At 33.0% G+C, this 13,501-nt stretch overlaps 2 protein-coding genes and 1 pseudogene across 2 annotated transcripts; all 3 read left to right on the top strand.

Annotated features, from left to right (window-relative positions):
* Window positions 1–658: 658 nt before the first annotated feature.
* Window positions 659–6,315, top strand: LOC145004446 (UDP-glycosyltransferase 85A8-like). Its single transcript, XM_078963368.1, has 3 exons — window positions 659–1,453; window positions 4,970–5,547; window positions 5,732–6,315. The coding sequence occupies exons 1-3, from the start codon at window positions 955–957 to the stop codon at window positions 6,080–6,082; spliced, it is 1,428 nt and encodes a 475-aa protein (XP_078819494.1). The 5' UTR covers window positions 659–954; the 3' UTR covers window positions 6,083–6,315.
* A 365-nt stretch (window positions 6,316–6,680) lies between these two features.
* LOC145007245 (RNA-binding protein Y14A-like) lies at window positions 6,681–8,950 on the top strand. The gene is made up of 5 exons (XM_078966216.1): window positions 6,681–6,780; window positions 7,879–8,082; window positions 8,433–8,569; window positions 8,662–8,807; window positions 8,917–8,950. Exons 1-5 carry the CDS (start codon window positions 6,681–6,683, stop codon window positions 8,948–8,950), a joined length of 621 nt encoding a protein of 206 aa, XP_078822342.1.
* Window positions 8,951–9,192: 242 nt separating this feature from the next.
* Window positions 9,193–10,627, top strand: LOC145007244 (protein IQ-DOMAIN 5-like; annotated as a pseudogene).
* The last annotated feature ends 2,874 nt before the right edge of the window (window positions 10,628–13,501 follow it).

Raw genomic sequence — 13,501 nt, 5'->3', positions numbered from 1 at the left:
TAATGAGAATATGTATTTTATGAGAATTTGTATGCAATCAAAATATGTATTCTATTAGAATATGTAATTTTAAACTTTAGGTCCACATTTATTCCTACATCCACGTAATACTTACCATCCATATTATAGTATATATATATATATATATATATATATATATATATATATATATATATATAGAGAGAGAGAGAGAGAGAGAGAGAGAGAGTGAGTGAGTGAGAGAGAGAGTTCTATGTGTTGTTTCCACTAATTTGCAAAATTGGCCCTAAATCATCACAGTATTGCCAAAAAAAAAAATTGAGGAAAAGAATGAGGGGTATAAGTTTAATTTTATGTAATACATTTATCTGATAAGATTTCATGGAATTAGTTTTTAGGACCACATATGCAACTTTTGCTAACCACATGAAACGAGAAATGTTAAAAATTTAAAAATGTACATTGATATAAACCACAAGAACTAAAACTATAAGTTATTCTACAAATAATTAAAAGAAATTTGCAATAAAGTGAAACATGCTAAATGTTCATTGGACATATATATAAGAAATCACATGCAACGGATGTGGAACATAGCCAGGTTGATGCACCGGGTTTCATATGTAGGTCTGACGTGAGAAGTTAAATTATTTAAAAGTCTTAAATTTGTTGCTTGTAATTATGTCTTATATGTGAGAAGTTATTCCTGCTACTCCACTTGAGGGCGGAGTTTGCCTACTAAAGAATCTCGAACTCGGGATCACCATTGAAATGTTGCAGTGAGACTTCGGGTTAATAGTTTCGCGTTTCCGAAAAATATAAGATATCACGTGCCGAATAGAATTTGGTCCAAGTAGTAATTAAGCTAACCTTCCATTTATGCACTTCCTCTCCTATAAATACGACCACCTTTAGTTTGCTTTCTCCCTCAAGACACATAAATAAATACTGCAGCAGATTGGTTCCATAGCAGAAATGGAGAAGCCACATGCCATATGCATCCCGTATCCAGCACAAGGCCACATCAACCCTATGATGAAACTTGCCAAGCTCCTTCACTTTAAGGGCTTCCATATTTCCTTCGTCAACACCCACTACAACTATAAGCGCCTGCTCAGATCCCGAGGTTCTTCCTCCCTTGATGGTCTGCCCGATTTTCGTTTCTACTCCATCCCCGATGGTCTTCCACCCTCTGATGTCGAAGCCACCCAGTCCATCCCGGCCCTCTGTGAATCTGTTCCTAAGCATAGTTTCGAACCTTTCTGTGAGCTGATCAGTAGGCTTAAAGGTGGCGACGAGTCTGACGTGCCACCTCCGACCTGTATAATATCCGATGGTTGCATGAGCTTTACACTTAAAGCTGCCCAAAAGTTTGGGTTGCCAGAAGTATTATTCTGGACGCCGAGTGCTTGCGGAGTTTTAGCTTACACTCACTATTGTGATCTTGTTGAAAGGGGTTATACTCCCCTCAAAGGTGAAATTACTGTCCTTGTTCTTGCTTTCTAGAGTTCCGTGTTGCCAAAACCATATTTATGTCGCTTTGATCGTTGGCCTTTTCCAGTGAAATGTTTGAATTTTGTTTTATCTTTGACGATGATATTATTTTATTATTTTGTAATATAACTTTTTCTATTTGATCATTAGAACATAGGATATCCAATCAAATATGCATAACTTTATCAAAGCAGACAACCTAATAATGCCTATACAGCGATGTCATTTGTTTTATTTTTCGTCTTCTTATATACGGAGAATTTCATATATGTCCTTCTTAAACATCAAAATATCATATTTATCAAACTTAATTTTTAAATATCATATTTATCCTTCATAAAATTTCTAAATATCATATTTACCCTTCATAAAATTTCAAAATATCATATATGTCCTTTTTAAACATCATAATATCATATATGCCATTCTTAAGTATCAAAATATCGTATATGCACTTTTTAAACATCAAAATATCAATGGTAATATCTAAAATATCTTTCATCTACAATATAATCAACAAAAAAAAATCTACACAATCAAAATATACATTCCATAGAGAATATTGAAGATGAACATTTTTGTTTGTCAAGAGGATTACATTTCAACAATTTAGAAGTTTATCATAGATGTAAGGATAATATCGTTAAAATTTTTAATTATTATAGTAATTTTAAGTTATAAAAAATGATTATAAAATATTAAAAACATTATAAAAAAGGATTTGGGCAAATATGATATTTTGAAGGTTTATAAAGGGTAAATATGATATTAAGAAATTAAGCTGGGTAAATATGATATTTTGAGGTTTAAGAGGGGCATATATGAAATTCTCCCTATTATGTATAATAATTTTAAGAGATTTTCTAATACTGACCTAAACAAGTATAAAAATTATTAATTATGAAAAATATTACTATAATTAAATGCAAAATATATTTATTATCGAGATTATTAATGCATTTCAAATTTAATTATGTTAATATTCCTCATAATTAATTAATGTATTTATATTTAATTATAATAATATTTGTTATTAATTAATTCTTCTTATATGTGTCTTTAGGACACATATCTTCTTTTTAAATTTGTTTTATAATCTTTTTTTTAATTTTCTATTATTTTTTTTGGAACAATATATGTATCATACTCTTACTAAACTATTCTTAATATCATATATGTTCTAGACGAGACTTAAACCTTTAATTTTAAGAAGAAAGGACAACACTTGATACCATTAGACTACAAATTATTTGGTTATAATTATAATTTTTTTTTGTAACACCAGCTTATATATATATATATATATATATATATATATATATATATATATATATATATATATATATATATATATATATAAAAGTAGATTTTTTGAGACTAAAAAAATAGAGATCTTGAAATTCAACCTCAACCTTATATTTGACATCAACCGCTCTAACCATCCTGCATACCAAAATGACAGACTTGCTATAATCATAAAAGATTATATAAAGTCGTCAGTTTCTTTCTCCTCCGCCACCATCTCCTACACCACAACCGCCACCACCACCACCACCACTACCATCACCTCTGACACCAGCCGACCCCACAACTACCACCTCCATCACTTATATCACCGTCACGTCTGCCACCACCATCTCTTCTACTATCAAGTATCATAATCATATATGATTATTCAATCTGTGAACATACGTATCTGTATAATCATTTATGATTATGCATATACTTATAAACATGTATAATCACATATGATTACACCTCTTTGCCATATAATCATTTAAGATTAGGCATCCTTTGTTGCAGCCAGTACGCTCGATCGTTAGAGTGGCAAATGAGAAATATGTGACTAAGGTTGAATCTCAAATCTTTTTTTTTAATCGCAAATGACCCGTCCCCTATACGGAAAAATGAATATACGCTTAAAGGTATATAACCTTAGGTATTCAACCGACCATAATATATCGTTTTATATCATATATGCATTATAATATTCTTAAAATTCTACCACTAACTTTATTAACTTTTAAGATTTTTGAAATTTCATTATTATTTTCCTCTTCCATCACATCTTTCTACTGAACACCTACCAGACTATATATATTATAATTGAAAATAAAAAATTATGTAAGATGAAAATAATGGTGAAATTTATAAAAATATACATTTCTCATCTGCCGTTCTAGAAATCCGACGTATGGGTGCGGCGTGAAATTTATAATTATAAAAGATTATTCAGCGCTGCCCATTCCTTTTCCGCCACTATCACCACCACCACCACCAGCACCACCATCTATGCCACCAACCAAACCCTCTATTGCTACCTCCATCACCTATGCCACCGCCACCTCTTCCACCACCACTTTTTCTATCACCAACCACAATTATCATATATGATCACTCAATATGTAAATAGACATACATGTATAATTATTTATAACTAGGCGTATATGTATAAATATACATTCTTATATATGATTATACCTCTTTATCATATAATCATTTAAGAACAGGCATACCCCGCAACTACCAGTAGGTTAGAGCATTAAAGCGGAAAATAAGAATTATATAGGTGAGGTTGAATACTATTTTTTTCGGAATCCCAATGAAACTTACTATATATATATATATATATATATATATATATATATATATATATATATATATATATATATATATATGGAGAGAAAGAGAGAGAGAAAGAAAGAGAGAGAGAGAGAGAGAGAGAGTTAGGATCGCCTGAGGACTCAAAAGTTAATGAGGACTATGAGGACAAATCTTAGCTGCTTATTGATGAAATTAGATGGTTGAGAATTTTTTTCCAAAATAAATAAGTATTAAAAATCGAGGGTCCATTTTTGTAGATATCATAAAACAGAGGAGAGAAGTTTTGTAAGTGTCAAGGGTAGATCTTTTTCAGAAAGAATTGTCAAGGGTAGAAAGGTAAATAGCAATTGTAAGTGTTAAGGGTAGATCTTTTTCAAAAAAAAATTGTCAAGGGTAGAAAGGTAAATAGCAATTTGTAGATGCATATCATCAAATGACACAAGTGAGTGACTTGTTTGCTTGTCCTTATCTACCACACGTGTTGAAATATGATGAGCTATTTTTTTTCCGTAATAAATTTTTTTTTGAAAATAAATCTAAAAATATAAAATTTCTTAAATTTTAATTCTCTAGAAACAGACTACAACCAAGTAATGAGTTTGATATTTTGTACTCTTGACAAAATAGATGGTGAAGAATTTTTCTCGTAGTCCGCACTATTTTTTGAGTTCTCATCGGAACCGTACCATATATATATATATATATATATATATATATATATATATATATATATATATATATATATAATTTGCATGCATTTTTCTAATCTCTTTATATACACAGTTACCATTTTATTAAGTTTGTATAAAAGTTATTTATTTTCCGACAAATAAATTAGTTTTACCTTTCAACATATAGATACTCATGAAAAGTAACTATTGAAATGATACAGATATGAGCGAGGTAACAAATGGGTATTTGGAGACAAGCGTAGATTGGATCCCTGGAATGAATAACATCCAATTAAAGGATTTCCCCAGTTTCATTCGAACCACAGACATAAACGACACCATGTTAAACTATTTCATAACGGAAGCTGCAGCTATCCCTAGAGGCTCGGGTGTCGTGCTAAACACTTTCGACGCTTTAGAACAAGATAGTCTTAACCCTTTAATTGCCTTAAATCCAAGAACCTTCACCATAGGCCCACTACACTTGATGCAACAACATATTGAAAATGACCAGGTCAAACACATTGGCTCCAACCTCTGGAAGGAAGATGAGAGCTGCATCAGTTGGCTTGACACCAAAGACCCTGGTTCAGTTGTTTACGTTAACTTTGGAAGCATTACAGTCATGACAAAAGAACAGCTCATCGAGTTTGGGTGGGGACTGGCGAATAGCAAGAAAGATTTCTTGTGGATTACAAGGCCCGACATTTTCGGAGGCAGTGAGGCCATGATGCCACCAGAGTTTGTTGACGAGACCAAAGAGAGAGGCATGGTGACTAGTTGGTGCCCTCAAGAACAGGTGATGTTTATTCTTTCTAATCACTGAGTAATAAAACCAAACCATATACAAAGTTGTTAAATAGTCAAGAAGCATCATTTAAGCACGCATTAAGTCATTTAACCTTGTTGGAATATGCTTACCATATCACGTATAAATTTAAATCCGTCATTAAATATTTCATTAATTTCTCTATATAATGAAGGCTTTGAAGCATCCAGCAATCGGCGCATTCCTGACACACAGTGGATGGAACTCGACTATTGAGAGTATTAGCAGCGGTGTTCCAGTGATTTGTTGGCCGTTTTTTGCAGAGCAACAAACGAATTGTCGTTATAGTTGTGTAGAGTGGGGGATTGGAATGGAAATTGATTGCAATGTGAAGAGAGAGGAGGTGGAAGCTCAGGTGAGGGAGATGATGGATGGGAAGAAAGGGAAAATGATGAAATCTAAGGCTTTGGAATGGAAAAAAAAAGCGGAAGAAGCAGTTGCTATTGAGGGGTCGTCTTATCTCAACTTTGATAAATTAGTTACCGAGGTTCTCTTGAGAAAGTGAAGTCAATATTTCAATTCTAGACTTCTAGTAGTTATTAATATTGTCATAAAAGGTATTGCAAACTTTAGTTGGTATTGACTTAAAATAAGATGTCAATGTATCTAGACATTTACTACGTACAACGTGTATGTGTTTGGTTCACACAAACGGTAAATATTATGAAAAAGAAATATAATTGTGTATTCTTATCATTAAAGACGAAATTATTGATAGATGATATCATGTTTGACTGAGATCAACTTGCATTTGTCGAATATTACTACACCACGATATATATCAATTATGCACCACAAAAATCCTAATAAAATATCTGTTTTCCTTTCTAATTTTCGGAATCATGATACAATATCACCTTCCGCCGCAAAGGTCTAATATATCTAGCCGACAATACAGAACTTGCAGGAATTACCCGTGCCGTTGGCATCGGGTTGGATCGGGTTTGCTTAAATGTTGATAAAATTTTATTTTGTGTACAATTCAATGAATTTTTTTTCTTTGTAAGCACAAAATAAATAACATAAGTCATGCTCGAGCTATAAAACATGTGTTGTTAAGAAGCAAACTAATTACATGATTGAACGGGAGTTCACTACAAGAAATGGTGGCATTAGCAGCGACGCCTTTATTGGCGACACCGGGTATTAGCGGCGCTGAAATGGAATGTGTCATCAATGGAGTTGGGATTGGAGTTGGAGAAGGTGTAAAGAAGAAATGGGTTTGATAAGATAAGTGTCATGTGTATAGCTGTTGAGGTAGTTTCGACTTTTATTGAGTGACATTTCGATTCCAGAGGTTGATAAAGAAAGGACGGGATTTGGAGCGGTGTATGGTTGAGTGAGGGGGAAGATGCAACATGGGAATATGGTCGAATTGATGTAGACGCACTAAAAGAAAAATACCCTTTAATAACGTGCAAACAATTACACTCGCTGATTTACGATTCGTATTTTTGTGTGCCCTTAAAAATAATGTCAGCCTTCCAAAATTATAAGGATAGAGGACACGTATTTTTGCGCGCCCTAAAATTACTGTCTAATAAAAAATAAATAAAAACACAGAGGGCACCTCTCATAAAGAGCGTGTCCTCTACAAATGTCACTTTATAACTTTTACTAAATGCGCGTTTCTGGGACTCTCGTAAGGGGAAAATGAAATCCACCAAAATTGCGAACACCCGCTTCCTCTTCCTCTATACTCTCTACACCTGCCAGATCGACTTCATTCTCTCCCTTCTCTCTGCAAACCCCTTCCTCTATGATCGACTTTCACTTCCTTCTTTGTGCAAACCCTAATCAAACATAACGCATTTGCAATGGTAATATCTTATTTCACAATATAGACCATTGATCGAAGAACTAGGGCTTTTGATGAATCGGACATCACCAACAACGATAGCTACCCATCACAATTTGTGTTTTCTCTCGGACTTCACCGTTCGAACATCGCACCACAACAGCACCTGCATCTGCTGCATCTTCTCCATCATTGTGTTTTGGTTCTGGAAACCTCTCTCTTTTTGTAGCAGAAGGCACGATCTCAACTTCTTGGAATTGTTTGTTCTATTTACTGAAGAAAGCAGGAATCAAGTAACATTCCGAGCTGCAAATGGTGTAACTACTGCTCTACCATTTTTGGTCTTCGATATCCATCGTCCAGGTGTCCTTCGTGTCATATCATGTTTAATCATTGAAGATTCTTCACATGCTGGCTAAATTTAAATCTAAATCTTTGCATACTTTTCCAACGTTTAATCTTTTGTCAAGTTTCTTATTTACCAAAAGTTTTATATTAATTAGGTTCATTCAGAGGAAGTGACCAGCTGGTTGAAGTATCAAAGAGTGGGATGGTTACCAGTTCTTTGGGATCTCAATATCACGTTCAATATGATGCAAAATGTGATGTTTTTGGAGCTTTATGGAGGGTTTTAGGAGCTAATAGTTCTGCTCATAGAGTATTTGGTGAAGCCACTGGGTTTTCTCTTCTCCTAACAACACTTCATAGTTTCCAGAGAGATAAAGGGCTGATTGAGCGGATATAGAATGTTGGTGCTTTGAAGGTCCTCATTCGTTCATTGTTGCTCTTTACTCCAAAATTACAGCTGGAGTTGTTGAAACTTATCGAAGAGCTTGCTTTAGCTGGACCTTTTAATCAACGCTGATCAAGTTCAGGTACCATTTATTTTGATTCATAGATTTTACGATTTATGCTGAAAAGATTTGCGGCTTTTTTTGTTGTTGTTTTTTCTGTTATTTGAGGGTAAAAGGATCATTTAGTAAGTTGGTATTGAGTCTATGAGGCAATTTGGCAACCCTTTTTATCTTGTTTATAATAAATCTACGAATATCTACAGCAATTGAGGGGTGGATTATTCTGGTTACTGGGGTACATGAAGAAGCCCAAGAAGACGACTTACAAAACACATTTGGGGAGTTTGGTGAGATTAAGAACTTGCATCTAAATATGGATTGCAGAACTGGTTTTGTCAACGTATTGTGATATTATTGTGTAGTAAGTTGTGTTTTCTTGATGTATAAAGTATGGAAGTGGCAAAGTTGTAATTTGGCTTTATACTGCATCAGGGGTATGCACTGATTGAGTATGAAAGCTTTGAGGAAGCAAAGAAAGCTATAGCTGCAATGGATGGAGGTGAGCTGCTGACTCAGAATGTGAATGTTGATTGGGCATTCAGTAAATGTCCTTTCAGAAGGAGAAACAATAGGAGGAGGTATATATGTTCTTATTTCCTTTTCTTGTTATGTTTTCAACCCATGAAATAAAATTCATGTTTTAAGTTTCATTTTTTGTAGCTAATGTGCTTTGTGATAATCTGCCAGATCACCTCGTGGGAATCGGTCAAGAAGTCCATGAAGCAATTATTACAAAGCCCCTGGCTTTGAAATGGCTTACGACTGAAGGATGAATGCCTTTAATTATTTTCCAAATGAAACAATTCCAAGGTCTTTGACTTTGGCCCACATTACTACCTTAACCTAGGAGTTTGATCACATTATGGTTAGTTTCATGACTTCATTTTCCATCGTGTTACACTATTTAAAAATAAATCATATTTCAAGAATGGTTAATAACGTTTTATCATATGAATTACAGAGATGTTGGCAGAGTTGTCAAGAAGAGAAAAAGATGCAAATATTAAGCCTAATTCTGACATCGATATTTACATGAAGGTAAATAACAAGTTTCTGAATATTATCATGAATATTATCAAAATCTTATGATTGTTGTTTTGTTATATAGGCTGCTGCAACAGCAGGAAAAGAAGCTAGTGTGGTCACAGATTATACTCTCAAGGTATAATAATTATACAACATTTCTAATGATAAGGGGTATTTTTTAATGAATCTTTTAATGATTACAGTTAAGATCTGATATGAATTTTTTAATGATTTCAGAACAAATTCCACCAGAATCCTGCTGAACTGGTTGAAGATGTTATTGATGACTCTCCTTCCACTTCACTTCAAATACAAAATTCATCTCAAACCAATTTCCAAACTAGACAAGAATGGGCAGCTATACGAATCCAACCAGCTTTTCGAGGAAGTTTGGTACTTAATAATAAACCTCTATCCATTTATCTACTCATAATTAATAGTAAAATACATCCATCATGCATCAACCTTGTTGGAGTTATATTCGTTATAATAATATATGTTTAGGCTAGGCGGGCCCTACGAGCTTTAAAAGGATTGGTGAGGCTACAGGCTCTTGTGAGGGTGGTGTGATAGTGTTTGATTTGTTAAACAAATTCAAGCAAAGTTAATCAAGAGACAAGAGGCAGCTGCTAAACGTGAAACAGCCATGGCATATGCTCTTGCTCCACAGGTTAATAATAATAATAATAATAACAATAATAATAATAATAATAATAATAATAATAAAAATAATAATAATAATAATAATAATAATAACAATAATAATAATAATAATAATAACAATAATAATAATAATAATAATAATATCATTTCTTTTTCGACTAAAATTACCAAAATACCCTTGTAAATAATGCAGTGGTAAGCAGGATCAAAACAACAACAAGTGACAGCTGTATCTGGATTTGAACCGAATAGAACAAATTGGGGATGGAACTGGTTGGAAAGATGGATGGATGTTCATCCATGGGAGAATCGCTTCCTTGACATCAATGGAGTCAAGATGAGTTCTTCTTCTACACAAGATCAAGGTCACAACATCAAGAATCAGTTAATCAAATCTAATGGAAAGAAAAGTCTCCAATCAGAACATCCAAATGACAAAATGGGACAATCTCAATCTAATGGATTTGATTCTTCTTCACCTATTAAGTCAAGTAACATGCAAGAACCACCACCTGCCATGGTGGATACCTTATTACTTATTGATTCAGTCAATGAAGGGAGCTCAAGCTCAAGATCCCACAACAATCCAAAAAAATGATCTTTAATTTAGGGTAATCAGGGAAAAAAGAGAAGGTCATTACCTAGTAGCGATGAGTCCATCTGTTTTAGTTATCAAAATAAGATTAATATTTTTATAATACAAATTTGATTAAAATCAGTTTTAATTATATGTGAAATATGTTGCTTTGGCAAAATAAGATGATACAGGAAACGGGTGGTCATCAGTCCATGTAAGTTTCTTGATTTGTAACATCTTGTATTCAAGAAATAGAAATCCACTTTCCATATTAAAAAATTACAAATTATATTCTTTGAAAAATTTGCTAGATTGATAGGTTTAAAAGTAGAATGTTGCAAGTGCAAGTGTTGTGTTTACAGGGTTGATTAAAGCGAATAGCTCTGGATTTAGAAGAGGAAAAGAAAGTTGAAGCTGAAAGAGATAAGATGTTGCAAGTGCAAGTGTTGCATTCTTCATTTCAACTGTTAATATGAAACACAAAGTAGATTAGATGAATGCAAATTTATATATTGTAAGAAATAGAATTGTATGACATTAAATTTTATGCAATGAATTGTATTTTTTGTATATGGTATTTTATTTATATTATTAGATATTTAATGCAAATTTAATTTAAAAATTAATAAATATATAAATATATTTTTCTAAACATTTAAATTTACGACACGCAAAAATGTGTGTCATCTTCATTTATGACATGGCCTTTCTTGACATGGGTTTTAATGATACTCATTGCGTGTCATAAAAGCGCGTCGTCTATAGACGACGCGCAAAAGCATGTCGTCTCTCGTTATGACAGGGCCTTCCTTGACATGCATTTGCGCGTGGTCTGAGCGTTTTACGACACACATTCTGCGTCGTGAAAGGCTATTTTTCTAGTAGTGACATATGGTATAGTGGAATGGAATTGACTGAGTTTGATGATCGGTGGTCCTAGATTCGTAGCAGCCTGCAAAATAAAAATTAGTTAATAACTTAAAAAAAAAAAAAAAGGAAATTACACAAAAACCGCTATATTTTGGGCAAATTTATGGTTTAACTTTTTATACTTTATGTTTTTTTCCAAACAAACTAAAAAGTTTCAAACAATTTTCCTTTTTAACCTTTTTTATTATATCATAAGGAAATGAATTTCATAGATAAAGGCAACAAAAGCGGTCAAGTAACTAAGAACATACCGTGCTCTAATTTAGGTTCAAGAAACAATTATATACAAACTAAGCCAAATCCTTTTCGAGAAAGTGAATATTAAAACATGTGATATAAGATCATTGAAGCAATCAAGTATAAAACGCAAAAATTGTCATTTACTCTCCTTCACAAGATTTGATTAACTTAAGAAAGAAACAAACTTTATGTATACAACAATTTAACTCGACATACATCCTTATTCATTCAGCTAAACCATTATACTTTTATTTTTTACCATTTTGGAAAATAAATAGATCAAAGGACCAACTTACCCTCCATTTATACTTATATACGAGATATGCTCCACCTCCGGCCGTTGCTAACCTCATGAAAAAAATCCACATGGTAGCCCATGAAGATTTACCTTTGCCAACTGTCTTACCCGCCATCATTTATAATAAATAAATAAATAAATAGTCAAATAAAAAAATAAGAAAGGGAAAACATAATAATGCAAGTATGATGGTATCTCATATAAGGAAGATCACCGGTACAACTACACTCATACCTTCCTCAATTATGCTTCCAACTGCATTCTAGACATTTACATTTTCTTCTCTTTACATTCATTAACATATGTGTTCAATAACTCATCTTATATACCAAATTACCTTTCTAAAACCCTTGCATCATTTTTAAAATTTTATTTACCTTCACGATTTTTAACACCATCAGCTTTAAATCCCGAAGGACATGTACATTTTCCATTTTCATTATCATGTTATAAACCCTAAATTACAATGAAATTACCAAAATTGCTATGAATAAATTGGAAGAGAGAATAAAACAAGACAAGGTGAGAATGAACTACCATCTCGGCTCTTATGCTAACATCCTCCATTATTGATCTTACAATGTCTGGGGCCACTTGCTACAAAAAAAGTATTGTTTACCAATAAAGTCAGTTGATTATGGTCAAATTGTATCGGTTAAAGGCTTGCACGATATGGAGGTAACCAAGAGAACACAATTGTTGCCTCCTTCTTTTGCAACTTCTCAATAGCTTCCAATGTCTGATAAAAAAGAACATGAGTTATCATATAGTGTATTTTTTTTGAAATATGTAGCATAAATCCCCAGCATCACCTGCTTGGACTGATCTTTTATGTCATTCAAAACTGAATGGGTAGGAAAGTAAGCTTATCATCCCCAGTTGTTAATCAAAAAGACTTGATTTCTTTGAGGACTTAAATCATACACCACGCGCGCAATATAAAAAAAAGTTGTTTCAGCTAAATTTGTAATTGTTAATCACCAGTTTACACTACAAAAAAATGGCAATTAGTGACGAAAATGAAATGGTCACTAACAATAGAAGGGTTCGTCACTAAGTCATTTAGTGACCAAACTTTGGGTCGTCACTTTTTGTCACTATAGGTCCGTCACAAAAACTGATTAGTGACGAAAATATGAAATGGTCACTAATAGTGACTAAAATATAGTGGTCACTAAATCTGTGACAACCCGTTTCGTTACTAAATGTTGTCACTAATCTATGAAAGTCGTCACTATTTTACCTAATTAGTGACCACAAAAAGTCGTTACTGTCTTATCCAATTAATGACCATAAAAAGTAGTCACCAACTTATCACATTAGTGACCATAAAAGTCGTCATTGATTTATCTAACTAGTGGCCAGAAAAATTCGTCATTGATTTATCTAACTAGTGACCAGAAAAACTCGTCACTGATTTATCCAACTAGTGACCATAAAATCTCGTCATTGATTTTTGTTGCTATTTTTGTATTTAGCCCCGTTTAAATAACTATCATGGAACTAGACAATAGTAAACATAAATTATTCTCAAATTA

This window comes from Lactuca saligna, chromosome 7 (assembly GCF_052625555.1).
Source record: "Lactuca saligna cultivar CGN05327 chromosome 7, ASM5262555v1, whole genome shotgun sequence".
NCBI classification, from domain to species: domain Eukaryota; kingdom Viridiplantae; phylum Streptophyta; class Magnoliopsida; order Asterales; family Asteraceae; genus Lactuca; species Lactuca saligna.
Note: the sequence above shows the minus strand (reverse complement) of the source record. Positions and strands in the feature narration are given on the sequence as shown.